The following is an 18,257-nucleotide window of genomic DNA, read 5'->3' as shown; positions in this document are numbered from 1 at the left end:
TGCTTCGTCAATAAGCTGCCTAGCTAGAGTCATCTTTGGTGTGATGGTTGGCATACAAATTTAATAAATGAATGAATGAATTTGTATACTCAATTCTTATAAATTAAAATTATTGCTTAAAACTGTTATGTTCTGAGGAACAATTATAGCATAACAAAATATGTATGATCCTTATCCAAAGTATAATAAAGATTCTGAGAGAAGAATTCTAGGTCAAGGTCATGACAAATCTATCTAACATCGGATTTTTGCTCCGATTAATTAACATCATTTTTTATTAGAAACTATATCACTGCCTCATACAAAAATAAAATTCCAATTCCCAAGTTATAGATTAGATTGTATACAAATATTAAATAAATAAATAAATAATCACTTAACATTTCTGCCATTGCTATCAATGTTTCAAATAAGGGAACAGAACAAATCTGACCTAATTTGAGAATTATTATTCATACAGCTGAATTGGATTGCATTCAGTTCTACTTTGTTTTTCCATTCATTGCTTTTCAATAAACCTTTGATGACACACGCATATAATTCAAGTATACTATTTTCTAGTGACAGGTATTAAACAATGAGATAGAATAATGAGGTTGTATCTCATTGTTATTCTGGAAATGCTACTAGTGTTAGGATATCTTTAGGAACAGACTCTTATGAGGAATTATGTATGAAATATAGTATTGGCAAAGTCACTTTGTGTATAAAAATTACTACTATGAGATGGTTTTGCATTTTACATTTTTAAGAGAGGAACCACAGAGGTAAATTTTGGAGGTAGTCAAAAAAACTGCACAGATGAGGACAAGTAGAAAGGAGATGAAAGGGAATTCCTTAACTCTGGAGTCATCCCTGCAAACGATCAATTTCTTGAGCTCACCAATTTAACCCATTTTTCTAGCAAGTACCTAGTATGGATTTTAGCATATGTGTTTCAAATGGATGAAGATGGTCCATAAGGTAATCTGTCCCAAATCATTTACAGCAGTATAGACAGGCTTTTGATAATCAGAAGTATCAAGGGAATAATTACTTATTTGTGCTTTTTTTTTTTAAGAGGGAATGTCTCTCTCTCTCTCTGTTTGTGTGTATATATTTAAAATATGCAGAGCCATTTTATTTGTATACATGTTGATTTTATTTAGTTCTCTGCCAAAATTAATCATAAATCCTACTTTTATTTTTAAGCGGATGTTATGATAAAAAGAAATTTGGAGGTGCAGATTACTCGGCCCTATTTTAAAAGATATTACTGGCAACATCTGGCTTTCCAGAAGGGTTTTATAACCTGACTCTTCCACTTGGCTTGGGGCCCTGATGGAAGTGCTCCAGTCTGGAGGTGGTTGCTGCAGTGACAGAGAAGGCACCAACTCCATTCTTCTTGAACACTTGGTTTTTACCCCTCATTTAACTGTTGCAATTTTTAAATTGTTTTCATGTTTATAACTATTCTTATATTTATAATTTTATTGTCCCATAAGCCAGTAAGCTCTGGAGAATAAGATGGTGGCATATACAGTAAATTAAATAAACAATTAAATAAATAATAACATTGGCCCAAAAACACAACGGTAACCAATGTAACTAGCAAGGATAATACCTCCAATACCTTTTACTCCTTACAGATTCTTTGGAGTATGCTGTCCTGCCTTTTTGAGACAAAAACCCTAATACCTGTTTGTGTGTATGTGTGGTGGTGGTGGGGGGGTGATGGGGTCAGTGGGAGGAGGTGTGCCTTAAAATCATAAATCTATCCCAGGAAAAAAAGAAGGAATATCCAGGGGTTACTAACATTGATGATGCTCTTTCTTTTACATCAATTTTCTAAGATGGGATTATTGTATCACTTTTTGCATTCTGACAGAAAGCAGAATGCAAAAAGCAGAGACATCTTTCGCATTTCTACAAGGGAAAAAAAATAGTGCAGTGCCAATTTTTCTGCCCCCCTCTCCTGTCACTGGCATAGATTGCAGCAGTGGTTCTCAACCTGTGGGTCGGGACCCCATTTGGGGTCGAACGACCATTTCACGGGGGTCGCCAAACAACGCAGTCCGCCATTTTTTCCCCTTTTCCTTAGCTGTGCTACTCCCTTTTATTCTATTGGCTTTTGAAAGCCAATAGAATAGACTCTCTTGAATAGAGTCTAATTCTATTGGCTTTCAAAAGCCAATAGGAATTGTCCAGGCTGTCTCTTCCCTGCTGAGCCCGCCAAAAGTCCCATTCTGCAAATGGTGGTGCACCAGTTGAGTAGTCCTCGACTTACGACCGGTTGAGTAGTCCTTGACTTACGACCAGTTGGGGGTCGCGGCATTAAAAAGGTTGAGAACCACTGGATTACAGGAAGAAGAAAAAATATTTGCAAGATAAGTTATTTCTTCTGTACTTTTTCTTGTATAAGACATTGAATTAGAACAAATGTGTAAGTGACAGCTACATAATTCTTTTTTGGTAACCACATTTTAAATCGTCTTACAAGATACTGACAAAGATGAAGGAATCATTTTTTAAAAGAAGAAATTGAACTATTCATTTTTATCTCACCATTATTTAGATCTAATTTTCTAATTAATGACACTATAATATGTTCCTTATTTTGTTTTTTAAAAAAACAACAATTTTGATGGGGATGACAAATGTTTACCTTCTTTAAGGACACTGGTTGTTTAAGTCATAAACATATCACCAGGATGTTTATGAAGTGACTGGCAATTAGAACTCCAATTAAAAAAAATATTCTTTTTAAGTCTGGATTGGTACTGCAAACAATACTTGGCCCTTCATGTATTGCATCAGCTTGATTTTATGATTTTCCTTTCTCATAACAATCGTGAACCTAGACTGGTGTTTTGGTAGCCAAGCTTTCCTATCAAAAGACAGATATAAAGCTGTCATTTCGGCTGCTAATGTCCAACATTAGGGTAGATGTTGACAAAGAACATCACTTAGACTGAGAAAGCACTATATTGTCTTCCAAAGGACAGTGAATCAGAACCTAAAAGCCCAAGAGGGCATAGGAGAGTAATCGACAAGTTTACTTAACAGTTCATCATAACCTCCTTGTCTCAAGCACGCAGGACTGGCAATCTTAAGAATGACTTTTTTTTCTCACTTGTCAACTTGATGGAAGAAAAAATCCTAAAGGAAGAACTTGGTAAAAAGCTAATCTGCTAGAAGCCTGTGCATGTAATGGGTGCAGTATAAATGATTAGAATGTTAATGTTTAACAAAACTTGAATGGTTTGAAACACAGTGCAATATGGACTTTGTCAAACTGATGTTTTAATGAGAAGAAGAATGCCACCAGTTGTCTTGCCAAGCCAATTTTTCTGCTTCTAAGGATACCATTGACATCTCCCTAGATATAATCAAAGAAACATCTGCACGGCTTTCAGGCTGTGATTGCTGCTGCTAGAAACCAGGGACGTATTCAGACATATGCAGGAATGGATTTGAATAAATCATACACAGGTAGACATTTAAAACCTGTGTTTGAATACCCAAAGCTATATTTTGAAAGGGGAAAAAAGAATTCTATGACATCAGAGAACGATAGTTCTTCTAAGTAGATTTGATATGGCCATGATTCCTTAATGCTATAATAAATATTTCACAGTAAAATAAAATTCAGGTATTTTTTGCAAACCTCCAACCTGTTATAATTCATTAATTACTAAAGGAAAGAATGTTTGAATGTTGTTAGAACTTAGTAAAATTTATAGACTTAATTGCAAGGTTAGCCATTTGTGAACAGCAACTGGTATATACAGTTGTTCACTGTATATTAAATGTAGTGTTAGCCTGTTCAGAAAAAAATGGAATTGTATCAATCTCTCTAACTTTAAAGTTTTCATTTTAATGCATATGCTCTGAAAAGTTAATCTGGAAAAAATCTAATATTTCATTATGCCTCAGAAGAGCATTACAATATAATAAACAATTATTATTGGGGCTTAAAAACAAACATTTATATTGAGTTCCAAAACACATAGCTAATAACTTTTTTAGGATCACCAAATTTATTTAAAAGAACTAGTCCTAACAGAATTATCACATGGCTCTACTTGAATTTATTTATAATATTGCAGAAAATGTTATGCAATAAATAAAATTGGGATAGTAAGACAAATCTGAAAAACAGGTCAAACATATGTTTTTAAAGCAAAGAACCATCTTTCTAGCTGGTGTTGCTCAAAATAAAAAAAAATCCTATTGTGAAGGGGTTAAGTTTATTAACAGCTGTTTGATATTATAACTAATCTCCATGTTCAGAGGCATTTGAACCCAAGCTTGCCCTAAATTCCTCTGACACTGAGTAATTAGTGCAATTATTTATTTGTTGAATTTACATCCTAGCACGCAATGGAGCTAACAATCAAATTGTTAAAGCACAATTAAAACACAAATAAAAACATATTGAACTTTTAAAATACATCAATAAAAGTAGCAACAATCAAACAATTGCAATCAATTCCAGCACCCAGCCTTGTTTATATACTTAAAGTCTGTCTAGATCAGTATTTCTCAACCTTGGCAATTTTAAGATAGGTAGACTAATGCCCAGAATTTCACAGTCAGCATCGGAGCCATTCAGGGAGTTGAAGTCCAACTATCTTAAGGTTGAGAAATGCTGGTCTCCTGAAAATGCTTTGCTTGCTGATGGAGAGATGTAATAAGAGAAAGCTAAGCTGACCTCTCTTGGCAGAATCTTTTTTAAGAACCTGAGGACAGCATCCAAAAGAATTTATTTACTCTCATAACATTTTTTTTGTTGATAGTGGGATAGTGAAAGTCTGAGCATGTTCATAGAAGAGAATCACTCTCTTTCAAATACTAAAGGACTATGATTTCCAATTTCCATGCTTCAAGCTAATTGGGGAATGTGATTTATGACAGTTAATTGGAGGAGGGAATTGTGCTTTGATATTATGTGCTCAGGAGGGGAATTCAGTTTTTGGCTTCGATTATGAAGTGCCAATATTATGCTACTCAAACTAAAGATTTTTTAAGGTAAACAATGCTTCAAAGTTCTTTCGAAGAGTTTCATCTGTCAGAACCATGACAATAGGTTTATATAAGAACAAAAAAATGAAATGCGTTAAGTCTGCTTAAGAAAATTGACTGAACTAATCCATGGGGTCAGAAATTAACTTCAGAGTTTTTAAAACGGATAGCATATTATCTAGTTACTTGTCATTAAATATTTTGCTACTTTGCTACTATCTGTTCAGGGATCAATAAAGCTTCATAAATCATAACACTTTTTTTTCAATAGTGATGGTTTGTGAAGTCTGGTGTTTTTGAGGATTAGTGGCTATATCAGAACACAGAATGGCAAAATTATATCAATAAAAAGGTATTAGTGCCCCAAATATCCAAACAAATTGGATGAACAAAAATGTGTAATATATCTACTTTTTAAAAAAGGTTGCTTAAAATCAAATCAATCAAAATGTAATCTAAATTGCTAAAATTTAATTTAATCAAATATAACAGTGTTTCTGTTTGATATAGTTTTCATAGTATTTTACAAGAACAGTTTGAAATATTGTTATTGCATGATGAAGTGGACATGTAAGATATATATGTGATTAATATTAATTTAGTAAATTAATTGTTTGGATTTGTTTTTCAACTCATCTTTTTCATTTTTCATTTTCTTTATTTCTACAATTTCATAACTAATTTGTCAGGTATTACTCTTTGTTTTTTAATTTGGTATATTTTGTTTTTTCTACATTTCTCTTTATAAAAATTGCAAAAAATTAAAAGCAAAGAATGATTTTGAACATCAAAGACGTATCATTGTCATGCTGATGATTTTTAAGGCAGGCCTAGAAATTTACAGCGTCCTGGCTTCAAGGCCAATACTTTAACCACTGAATTATACATGCTTTCTTAAAAACTGTCTAAAATCCCTTGTTTCCACATCCCATCTCCAATTAGACAAGCCAGCATCCCAGAATGCTTTTGTTAATGGTCATCGCTTTAAGAAAAGAAAGTTACTAGGCATTATGCCAAGTTTATCAGCACATCCAAGGGATGGTTGAAGCCATTAACACTGATGGAAAACTGGCTTCCTCTCCAGTTCTCCAGCCTGCCAATACCTTATCTGCTCTGGTTACAATAACCTTGTTTCTCACCCTAGGTTTAGTGTTGTTATGTCTAGCTGACCTCTTGTTGACATCCCTTCTCCCAGCATTATGTAACTCTAAAAGCAAAAGGTTAAAAAAATGGCTACATTTCCATCTGTTGTCAATGCAAAAACATCCGATCTTAACAGTGTTGACACCTATCAGTTCATTGCATTATGAAAACCCAGATCATTCATTTAATAATTATTTAATAAACTAAATACATTGTGCAACCCATGCACTGGCCATATGATAGAATCAGAGGTGTTCATAGGAGCCAATGTTTTCATCAAGACGAAAGCAGCTCTCTTTTATTCATATGTCTCTGTGCAAAAAATCAAAATGCAGATACAAAAGGAGCTTCTTTCATTATTTGCCCCCACCCCACCCCATTTTAAACTCCTTTGGGCAGAAGGGCAATTATATACTATTGCATGCATGTAAGATAAACAGTAGTGAGACCCATTTGCCTTCCATGAAGGAATGTTGACTGACTCTGAAACTCCAATGTCCTTTACTTATACCACTATAGCTTTATGAATGCTTGCTGAATAAGGGCAAATAAAACTTTTTGCTAAGAAGATTTACAGCTTAACATTATGTTGGCAATAGTGGTGGCTGAAAAGAGCTAGAGAAGTTGAACAGAACTACTGTGTCACAGTCATGGTATTTTTATGGGAAAGATATATTACTACAGTTTGCCGTTGAAATATTTCTTTATCCGTAAGATAAATCGTAACACAGAGACATGTTTAAAGGGTTTAATGGAAATATTGTTTATTTCACACAAAGCAGAACATAGTATTATATGGTAAAACATACCTTTTCTTTGTACTTCATTCAATTTCAAAATGTTACAAAATCAGTCAGTGTCATCTGTTAAAATAGCAACTGTCAATAAACAACTATAATTTATTTGTATGTCAAACTGATAAAAAATTGCCACAAAAAAGAGAAAAAAGTTTAAGAAAAAGATGTCAGGAAAATATCTGCAAAGAATATTACAAGATGACCCAGTTTTGCAAAGGCTTTAACACCCAGTTCTTTTTGTCTATTATAAGTGTTGAATTGCTTCTAAACTGTGGCCCATGTTTACATTAAACTTTTCAGGGTTTATGTGCTGATATTATGTATCACAATCTTGAACAGCATCAACTGTGTAACTTGTAACTTTATTGTTTGCCTGTTCTGGCCTGTAAGCAAAGGGCCAACTCATGTAAGAGAATCTATGATAGTTAACAAAAACAAAATCTGGCTTAAAACCATGGCTGTCACTGATTTAGAAGGTACCATTTCCTTGACATTGATTTCTTTCAACATTTCCTGTTTCTAAAATGCTACTCCAATCATCTTGGTAATCATCCTTTTGATGGTTCAGATCTGACAATACCCTATAGCCTAATTTATATGATATAAATTGGGCAAAAATCCCAGTCGGGCTGAATTTTAATTATGACGCCAGAATCATATTATCAAGAACCATATTTTTTTTTTCAGTTTTATCTTGCCTTTAGGATTGGATTTAACAGCCTAACAATATAAAGAGAGACAGTTTGCCATAATGATGAAGGCATCAGGCTAGAAACCAGGAGAGCCTGCCTTGCTCAGAAAGACAGCTGGGTGATCTTGAGCCAGTCACTTTCTCTCAGCCCTAGGAAGGAGGGAATAACAAACCACTTCTACAAAATCATGCCAAGAAATAGATGTGATTGAATAGAAGAAATATACAAACACAGACACAGACACAAGTTTGTAGGAGAAAGCTGTGTGTTAAAAATAAAATGCCAGAATCAATTCCAGTGGTTTGGAATCTGTCCTTGGCTTGCTGAGGATCTTTTGTGATGAGCAGAGCAAATTAAAGGAATATTCTGAAATAAGATAGGATTGCCTCACTAGGCTGGATAGGAACAGTCCACACTATAACAAAAGCAGCAGCAGGTTTTACACAAACCTAAACACATTTTATGTTATATTAAAAACATTTTAAGTTATAGGAGAAATTCAGTGTATTTTGCTCTCACATCAGCTGCCAGCTGGATATCAACCTGTACTAATATTCAGGCTAATATACAAATAATTGCCTCCGATTAGCATCCAACTTGTTTCGGCCAAAAGAAAAAAAAAAGGAATAATAATGCCCGTTTATTTCATTTCAAAATCGGGAAGTTAAAACCGTCCTAGAAGTTCTCCATCTTCTCAAATCCGCAACATGGCATTTGAGTGACCCTCCACGCTGGGCGACTGGCCCTCAGCGCCGCGCTCTGGAGCACCGTATCCGCAACTCCCACCCCCAGCGGGAGCCACCGCTACTCTCCAGGCAAGCCAAAGAAGCCCACGTGCCGCAGCCGTTCGCGGAGCGAAACGCATCGGAAGCGCTCCCTTCGCGACTGCAGGCCCGGCCCCGCCTTTCCCTCCGCGCTGCTCCGCCCCTGCCACAGAGTCAGCCGCCAGGGAGAGCCGCGCAGGCGCTGGGACGTGGCGGAGGGGACGGCGAGGACCGGAGGATGGGCCGCTGCCTCGCGCCGGTCGTGCTGCTCCTGTGCCTTTTCTGGGGCGGCCAGGAGCGCCTGCCAGGGGCCGAGGCCGCCCGAAGGAGAGGACCCACCGTGACCGCGAAGGTGACTGTCGCCCTGAGGGGAGGAGCCAGAGTGCGGGAGGGATATAGGCCCCTCCCCTTCCCCACCTCCCCCCCCCGCTGCAGAGGCTGAAAAGTTAACTACGGGAGACAGGCGCTGCTTTGCCTCGACGGTTTCCAAGGCGTTTCTCCCCGCTTGGCTTGTTTCTTTGCCTTTCCTCATTTATGAGCTATGGGATTTTGTACAAAACCCCGCTTGAATTGCAGAAACCTGCACCCATCCCTCTTGTGACTTCGGTGACTTTGTCATTTGACCGCCCCCTTACCCCGGTAACGGGGGTAACGCCGTAAGGCTGTTTTTGGGGAGTGTCAGTAATGCTGTCCTTAAGATGGAGTGGCATGGGCTTGGATAAGTATGGGTGACCAGGATGGAGGCATTAGATCAGGGGTCCTCAAACTTGGCCACTTTAAGACTTGTGTACTTCAACTCCCAGAATTCCCCAGCCAGCCTTGCATTGGACTTTTTAAAGATTGGCTGACGGTATGGAGACAACCTGTCACTTGATGTCAGCCCTCGAGATAGCCAGCTCAAGAAACAGACATCACAAAGGATCACAGGAATAATACAGGTAGTCCTCAGCTTACAACCGTTCATTTAATGACCATTCAAAGTTACAACGGCACTGGAAAAGGTGACTTATGACCGTTTTTCACACTTAACAACTGTTGCAGCATTCCCCACGGCCACATGATCAAAATTCAGATGCTTGGCAAGTGGCTCATATTTATGACTGTTGCAGGGCCCTGGGGTCATGTGATCCCCTTTTGTGACCTTCTGACTAGCAAAGTCAATGGGCAATCCAAATCCACTTAACAACCTTGTTACTATCTTAACAAATGCAACGATTCACTTAACAACTGTGGCAAGAAAAGTCATAAAATGGGGCAAACTCACTTAACAAATGTTTCACTTAGCAACCTAAATTTTGGGCTCAATTGTGGTTGAAACTTTGAGAACTAGCTGCACTCTGTTGTTATAAGGTACAGTCACAGAATTTTGTAGTTTGCCAGAGTTTTTCTTTGTTCCCTCTTGTCAAACAAAACAAGGATTATTTTGAATTTCTTACGCTTTCTCCTCTCTCAGAACTGAGTTATCTTTTCTTCTTTCTTAACAGTTTCTGCATACCTTTGTCAATGTTATCTCTTCCTGGGCTATTTCTGTATACTGGAAGAACAGTATAGATGTGTCCAAAAATAATCTAGCTGGCTGGGCCAGTGAAGCAGAGGAGGTGTACAGAATAAGTTAGGAGATCTATGCTAAGATGACATCCTCCTGCTTCATTCCAGAATATGTCCTACATCCCACTGACCTATAGGATGGGCTGTTTTTGTACACAGGTCTACTGATCTTCCTTTTGCTGGGGTTAGAATGGGAAATTGGCAAACCTGTTGTCAATTTTACACATACTTCCAAATAATATCTATTGCAAGACAGTTGGCAAGAACAAGCCATGGCAATCAGTACCTGAAGTAGCCTATGGAGTACTCAAAATAACTTCATCAGAAAAGTAATAACTGGAGTTATCTGATGCTTGTTGTTAACAGGAACAGTAAAAAGAACTATAGCACACTGATTAGTGTCAGAACCACTAATAGACAGCTGGTACAACCTAGCTTTTTTCCCCAGTTTAATTCAATCTTCCATGCAGAAAGAGGTATTCTCATTTCCAAAACAGATCTACAACTTGACCAGTAGAGCTGAGAAAATTCCAGTCCACAATTTAGCCATCTGTTTTATCAATGATATGTTGTAGTATGTTCATATACCAAGACTTACATCCAGAGCAAACACACTTTAAACCCAAAATAGTTAAAGATAAATGTAGGCTGTGTCTGCAGAATTTTTTTTTGTGCTGCAATTAGTGGATCAACAGAATGAATTTTAGCACATTCTAGAGGCATTGAAGTATTGTTCTACTGAAATAACACTAATGAGGACAGGCTTTACATTGCTTCAGTAATGGCTGATATAAGACACTTGAAATCACTAGTGAGGATCCTGCTTGAATATGTTTGTGAATGAAGGAACTGGAATGAACTTGAGATAAAAACTTTCTAGAGGAAGAATCAGTTTCTATAGTTGGGAAGACCCCATCACTCTTGGATACATATCATTGATTTGTGTGAGAGCATCAATCTACTGGAGGCATGTAGCAGTTGGACTGTGACTTAACAGTTGAATTTGGGTTAAAGTATATAGACTTTCTTTAGGCCAGGGGTAAGCAACCTTGGCTCTTTTATGACTCAGGAATTCTGGGAGTTGAAGTCCACGACTCCTAAAAGAGCCAAGGTTGCCTACCCCTGCTATAGGCAATACAGCCTTGGAAGCTGTGACTGGAAGGTTTGTCCCTTAAATTAAACTAGTGGTTTTCTGAATTAAAAAGGAGATAACACAAATATAATATAAGCAGGCCAGAGTCACTTAGTTGAGTTGAGCTGCTATAGAAATTGAATAAATAAATAATTCTATTTTTCTTGTTATTAACAAATCTTGGTAAAGAGAACTGTAGTAGCGTTTGCTTTTTACCAATTGTCTAAATATTTATATTATTCTAAAATATTAGGGTATTTAATTAGATCATTGGAAAATGGTTTGATTTCATGTAGAAATATGGGATGTTGCTATGCCCTGGAACAAAAAAGAACAAAAGCCAGGTGGGTTCTAACATTTGACAATCTGCAAACCTTGGGGGGGGGGGGATTTGTAATTCCCTTACTGTATAGAGCTAGTCACTATAATAAATAGCAAATTTCAATAGATATCAGATCAAGACCAATTGATGAGGAATCCTGATTTTTCTTGAGATAGACACTTAAAAGCATAAAAGAATAATGGCCATTTTTATTTATCACTTAATTCTTATACCTGTTTTGCAGCATATGTAGTTCATATAATCATATAACCATCTGTGCTTCTAAACTCAAGAGCCCCTACCTTTAACCCCAATTTCTAATTTTGTGGGAGTTCTGAAACCTGGATCATATCACTGCTTTGCCACCCCTCCTTCCTGTTCTGCTTTCCTAACATATTTCTGAAAGGAAGCTTAGGACAGACATTATGAGATCATAGCCCAGTGGAAACTGTGATCTTAAAAAGTTTGACATTTTGGTATCAGTTAACAAAGCTCATCCATCATGGTTTAATATTCTTCTGTGTATTGCTTTCTAGCCAATGGACAGCTTCATTGAAGCTTGAATCTAAATATCTGTACCAGTTTATAAATACTTAAAAATACAGCCAATCTCACCATCCAAGTGACTCTGGGCACTTTAGAAATAGAATCCATAAAACCATATAAAAGCGATAATTAAAAGCTAAATTAAAACAGAATGAAGAACAGAATAAAAACAAATTAAAAGATGGCAGGAGTGCCTCCAGGCCATTAAGTACCCCAGGGGTGGGTTCCCTATCCCCCCGTTTTCAATCCCTATACCAATTGGCAGAGTCAAGTCTTCATGTTCTTCTAGAAGGTCAAAAGAATGGGGACCAATCTCACCTCTGGGGGCAAGAAATTCGGGGGGGGGGCAGTGACAGAAACCACATCAGTCAAAATTTATTTAACTGATGGGGTCCCTAAATACATCTCCTGCATGATGGGACAGACTGATGTAATTGGGACAAGTAGTTCTTCAGGTAATTTCTTAGCTTTTACCAGGACCATGGTGTGTGAGGAAAGCAGGCAGTTTTGAGAAATAAAACTATATGCAACATCCCATGTAGTTGGCAGGATATGTATTCACTGGGTAACAGTGTGTGTGTTTTTTAATTGCCATTTTAATTTTTTTAAAAAAGGAAAGCTCATAGTGTTTTCCTTTCCTAAGTCTTAGCATTTAAACTAAGTAGCTACTGTATTGTGTTAAGTGAAAAATCATGATTGCTTAATAAGATCTGAATATTGCTTTCTTTAATCGTGAACTTGGATAGCTTGACTATTGATGGGAGCCAAAATGGACTCACTGAGAAATACCGAGAAGTAACAACTTTTGATGCAGTGATGAAAAAGTTGAAAAAGTTTGTTCTTTAAAATTCTTAAATGGATAAACTCAATACCCCTTACTACCCAAAAGCAGTCCAATGACAACTGAAAATTTTGAATAGACATAGTTTTGAATCTTGGTTAGAAAATAAAAAAAAAACAATAAAGAAAAGTATTAAAGTGTTGTGAAGCATGGCTAGACAGTGAAGAATATTTCTGTTAGGAAGTCAGGAATTGTTATAACATTTGACTCTATGCCTGACTTACACAGCTGTATTTCTGAACTTGTAATCCATTTGATACAGATCCTTATAACCTTGAGATCATAATATAGGAAGGTTATAAAAGTATAAGCCTTAGTTTACATACATGCATAGTTAGTGGTAGAAAACAAGTGTAGCTAATATTTCTTTACATTCTGAAATGGGTAGCATGAAACTTATGAAGTGACTATTCCCATCTCCATGCTATAAATATAATCTAGAGAAGTGGAAGAAGACATTGAGAAATGATAAAACAAAGTGCTTTTTTCCTGCTTAAAGATCTTGTTAGAAAAGTTCCTTCTACAACCTGAAAAGCACATTATTTAGAATACAACTGTCTATCTTCTACTAAATAGCTAATAAATAGCCTAGTTTAATAATGATATATCATAATGACAGTGATTCCTTTTTCTATTTTTGAAAATTTCCAGGTTTTCTTTGATATACAGATTGGTGACAGAAATGCTGGCAGAATTGTAATTGGCTTGTTTGGAAAGGTGGTACCAAAGACAGTAGAAAACTTCATTAAACTTGCAACTGGAGAGGTAAGAGCTTTTTAAAGAGCTTTGTTTTCATATTTAATAGAAAAGAAATATATGAACTTAATAGTAGTAGTAATTTTGTCACATGTCCTTATTTATCTGATGTCAGTAGTGACTGATCCATTATTTTCCAGCAATAGGCAAGAGTTCAAGTTTTTCTTTTCAGTTCAGAGTTGATGTCTTGACGGTTCTCCTCCAGGCCTGGTTGGCTTGGTGCAGGGGGGAATAGAGTGAGCTGGTCTCTCCCCCTCATACAGAAAAGGTATAGAAATTAAGCCAGGAATGAGTGTAGATATGACTATTACTAACAGGATGTTCTGATTTTTTCCTCATTTAAATTAAATAACCACACACACAATAGTTGTTTTGTTAAACATTTAATTGCATCCATTGTTAATTGTAGCAACTTTACTGAACTGCAACTGTGTCATTTTAAATTTTAGAAAGGATTTGGTTATAAAGGAAGCAAATTTCATCGTGTAATCAAAGATTTTATGATTCAAGGAGGTGACTTTACAGCTGGAGATGGTACTGGAGGTAACACTGCTTTCTTTACAGAATATTCACGTTGCCAGGTCCAAATATCAGAAGAGTGCTGATAGCCTTGTCCTTTGGGCCATCTTTCAGAGATTCTGCGGGCTTTTCATGAGGCTTTAAAAACCTAGCTATGTGCTCCTGAATTTGGTCTCTCCCCGTCATAAAGAAAGTGTGGGTCAAAATTAAGTTGGGGTGGGTGTAGCTCTATTACTAACAGGCCTCATTTCTTGGCTTCACTGACAATTATTATAATTGTCTTGGCTACTGTATATATTTATTTGTTGGCAGTTTTTAATTGTTTTAGCATTGTTTGCTGACCAGAGTCACTTGGTTAAGATGGAAGACTATAGAAATTAAATATAAATAAATAAAGCAATTTAAAGCTGTGTAATGCAGTGCATTCAGAAAGTATTCAGAACCCCTTCACTTTTGTCGGTTTTGTTATGCTACAGCCTTACTCTATAGTGTTGTAATTCATTTTTTTTCTCATTAATCTACACTCCATAATTCTAATGAAAGAAGTTTGGCAGAACCAGGACTCTTCCAAGAACTGGTCACCCGGTCAAACCGAGCAATCGGGGAAGAAGGGCCTTAGTAAGAGAGTGACCAAGTACCCATGGTCACTCTCACAGAGCTCCAGAGTCCTGTGTGGAGATGGGATAGAATTTCAGAAGGACAACCATCATTGCAGCCTTTCACCGATCTGGGCTTTATGGCAGAGTGGCTAGATAGCAGCCTCTCCTCAGTGCAGAACACATGAAAGTCCCCTTGCAGTTTGCGAAGAAGCACCTGAAGGATTCCCAAACTGTGAGGAACAAGATTCTCTGTTCAATCTTGATGAAACCAAGATTAAACAGTTTGGCCTCAATTCTAAACGTTATATCTGGAGGAAACCAGGCACCGCTCATCACCAATATCATCCCAACAGTGAAGCATGGCGGTGGGAGCATCATGCTATGGGGATGATTTTCAGCAGCAGGGACTGGGAGACTGGTCAGGGTTGAGGAAAAGCTAAATGGAGCAAAGTACAGAGATATCCTCAATGAAAACATGTTCCACAGCACTCAGAACCTCAGACAGACAGGGCCGAAGATTTACTTTCCAACATGACAACGATACTAAGCACACAGCCAAGACAAAACAGGAGTGGCTTAGGGACAACTCTGTGAATGTCCTAGAGTGGCCAGAGCCCTGACTTGAACCCTATTGAACATCTCAGGAGGGACCTGAAAATGGCTGTCCACCAATGGTTGCCATCCAACCTGACTGAGCTTGAGAAGATTTGCAAGGAAGAATGGCACAAAATCCCCCAATCCAGATGTGCAAAGCTTGTCATGTCATACCTAAAAAGACTTGTGGCTTTAATTGCTGCTTCAACAAAGTACTGAGTGAAGGGTCTGAATACCAATGCCAATGTGATATTTCAGTTTTTTCTTTTTAATAAATGTACAGCCATTTCTAAAATTCTGCTTTTACTTTGTCATTATGGGGTACTGAGTGTAGATTAATGACAAAAAAAAATAATTTCAACAACCGTAGAATTAGGCTGTAGAATAACATAATTGACAAAAGTGAAGAGGGTCTGAATACTTTCTGAATGCACTGTATGTACCCTTTCTGATTGTTTTCTTCAACAAAATATATCTAAATACGGCATATCATAAAAATAAAGACATTTCTCTTTAAATATATCACACTATAATATAATATAACAATGCACCATCCGGCACATACATGATGTAATGTGTATTAAAACAGAGGACCCCAGCCTATGGGCAGCAGCCCACTACTGGCTACGTGAGTGGCTGGCTGGTGCATGTAGATCTGCATAAGCCACCGGGCTACGTGAGTGGCTGGCTGGTGCATGTAGATCTGCATAAGCAGCGCTGCGAGTGTTGGGTGCATTTGCGGCTCCACTCGCGTGACCCTCATTGCAGGCACTTGTGGCCCCACTTGCATGAGTATCAGCGTTTGTGGCCCCACTCGTGCAAGCCTCGTGGCACCTGCAGTCCGACTCATGCGAGCCTCATTGCGGGTGCTTGTGGCTCCACTTGCACGAGTATTGCCGCGAATGTCGTGGGTGCTCATGCATGTGCATGCATGTGCATATGTGCCTGCCCCGCCCACAAAATCATCCCCTCTCCCCCCCCCCGCTCTTGGCCGCCAACACAGAAAGGTTGGGGAACTCTGTATTAAAACACACATACACACACATCTACTCATACTCTTAAATTTTTGCGTGGCAACAACTTCCCTTAAACTAGTCTGACTCTAGTTGAAGACATTTTGCGTAGCTCTACTAGCAAGGGCCCTGTGTTGTAAAACTTTCTAACAATGATTTTAAAGTCTTGCTTCGTCTGATGAAAAACAGTATTTTGTTATCTAGGAAGAAGCATCTATGGAGATAGATTTCCTGATGAAAACTTCAAACTAAATCACTATGGCATTGGTTGGATCAGCATGGCTAATTCTGGCCCAAACACTAATGGCTCCCAGTTCTTCATTGCTGTAACAAAGCCTGGCTGGTTAGATGGGAAACATGTAGTATTTGGAAAAGTCATTGATGGAATGGTAAGTGAAATCTACAATGCTTTATTAGAAATAAAACACTGTTCTGAGTGTAAGTTTCTTTAGTTCAAAAGGTGTACTAGTTGCATACTTTCAGTGAAAAGTTAATGATGCATACAAAAAGCATCTTATTGATGGAGAAAGAGTTGTGTAATTCTCTAGCAGGTGAGAATTACCTTTTGTTTCATTTTCAGCATCAAGCAAGAATTTCTTACCCTTATTTCCTTTGTAAAATATAAGGGAAAGGTTTTAGGTTTTGTTAATTTGTCAGTAAGATTGCAGGTGGTACAGTGTTTATATTCTTTTGATGATTTAGCAGTTTTACAGAGAGCTACAGCAAAGGAGACAGCTTTCACTCAGATTTAATTTCTTCTAGAACGGGGGTCCCCAACCCCTGGTCCATGGACCAGTATCGGTCCGCAGCATGCCAGCAATTGGTCTGCACAAACAAGCAAAGCCCCATTCATGGGATGCAGGCAGCACACAAACTCACACATTCTCTGGTCCGTAGAAAAACATTTCTCCATGGAACTGGTCCCTGGTGCCCAAAAGGTTGGGGACCTCTGTTCTAGAAGGCAAGTCCTACCATTGCATCTGATCATAGCTGTGATGCAGAGTTGATTTTTTCGACTGAAAAGCCATTTATGTAAACAACTTTGAAATGAGGAATTTTTGTAAAGGATTTACGAAAAAAAAATGTAAATTTTTTCATCAAAAGCCTCTCTCTCTTTAGTCAGTAGTACATGATATTGAACTTCAGGCAACAGATGACCATGACCGGCCTCTTCAGGACTGTGTGATCATTAACAGTGGAAAAATAGATGTAAAAGAACCCTTTGTGATTGAAGTAGATGATTGGAGAAGTTGACAGAAATAGGAGCATCTGAGCTGCAGTAAAGTCTGGTTATCACTGTGTGAGGCTTCTATCAGAAAATACTTTGCAGAGACTATAAAAGGACACCTTGCAGGTAAAAGAAATACCTGAATATTAAATGAGGAAATGCTATGCTATTACTTTTCTAGGGTAAAACATTTCATAGGTGTTGATTTAAAGAGATTGACACTGAGATTATCTTTGCAGCATACAATACAAATGTTTATAGCCCCTTGTTTGTTTACTAGTATCCACCTTATGAATATTTTTAATCTCTTCGCGTAATAATTTTGAAACTTTGAACAAAGCCCCTCATTTTTCAACCAGCATTTCTACAGTATATATTGTGTGGATTTCCTAATTTATGAATTTGAAAATAGACATGTAAAAATTACTATGTAATTGAACAAAGTATGCTGACGTAACAAATACCTTGCATGATCCTTTTCAACAATACATAGATATCATTTATTAAAAGACCTCACTTTCAACTAGACTTTGGTTTGAATTTGTCAAAATGCAAAATATGTCATTATAGTTACATATTACTTTTATAATTTTATCGTTTAAATCTTGTTTACTTACCTTGTGTACAAATATTAAACTACTGGTGAAAGATATACTGTTTTAAAGCAATGCTCTATTTTTGTCATGCATAATTTATTATTAATCCAAATCAATTAGTTTTAAAAGATGTAAATATATTTTCATTTTCTATACCTAACAC

General features: G+C 37.3%; 1 protein-coding gene across 2 annotated transcripts; it reads left to right on the top strand.

Annotated features, from left to right (window-relative positions):
* The first annotated feature begins 8,548 nt into the window (after nt 1-8,548).
* On the top strand, nt 8,549-18,150 carry PPIC (peptidylprolyl isomerase C). Of its 2 annotated transcripts, none has more exons than XM_039329846.1 (5): nt 8,549-8,752; nt 13,441-13,554; nt 13,995-14,088; nt 16,460-16,659; nt 17,390-18,150. In XM_039329846.1, the coding sequence occupies exons 1-5, from the start codon at nt 8,639-8,641 to the stop codon at nt 17,522-17,524; spliced, it is 657 nt and encodes a 218-aa protein (XP_039185780.1). In that variant the 5' UTR covers nt 8,549-8,638; the 3' UTR covers nt 17,525-18,150. The 2 variants fall into 2 exon arrangements, with proteins under 2 accessions (XP_039185780.1, XP_039185781.1); XM_039329847.1 differs by having other exon boundaries at nt 8,558-8,752; nt 16,475-16,659.
* The last annotated feature ends 107 nt before the right edge of the window (nt 18,151-18,257 follow it).

Source organism: Crotalus tigris, unplaced genomic scaffold (assembly GCF_016545835.1).
Source record: "Crotalus tigris isolate CLP2741 ecotype Arizona unplaced genomic scaffold, ASM1654583v1 scf7180000024419.1143555, whole genome shotgun sequence".
NCBI classification, from domain to species: domain Eukaryota; kingdom Metazoa; phylum Chordata; class Lepidosauria; order Squamata; family Viperidae; genus Crotalus; species Crotalus tigris.
Note: the sequence above shows the minus strand (reverse complement) of the source record. Positions and strands in the feature narration are given on the sequence as shown.

What these genes read in the sequence shown, in the direction of transcription:
- PPIC (XM_039329846.1), top strand. Translation starts at nt 8,639, where the DNA reads ATGGGCCGCTGCCTCGCGCCGGTCGTGCTGCTCCTGTGCCTTTTCTGG. An exon ending in GACCCACCGTGACCGCGAAG is followed by an intron (nt 8,753 to 13,440) that starts GTGACTGTCGCC and finishes GAAAATTTCCAG; the next exon opens with GTTTTCTTTGATATACAGAT. An exon ending in AGCTGGAGATGGTACTGGAG is followed by an intron (nt 14,089 to 16,459) that starts GTAACACTGCTT and finishes GATGAAAAACAG; the next exon opens with TATTTTGTTATCTAGGAAGA.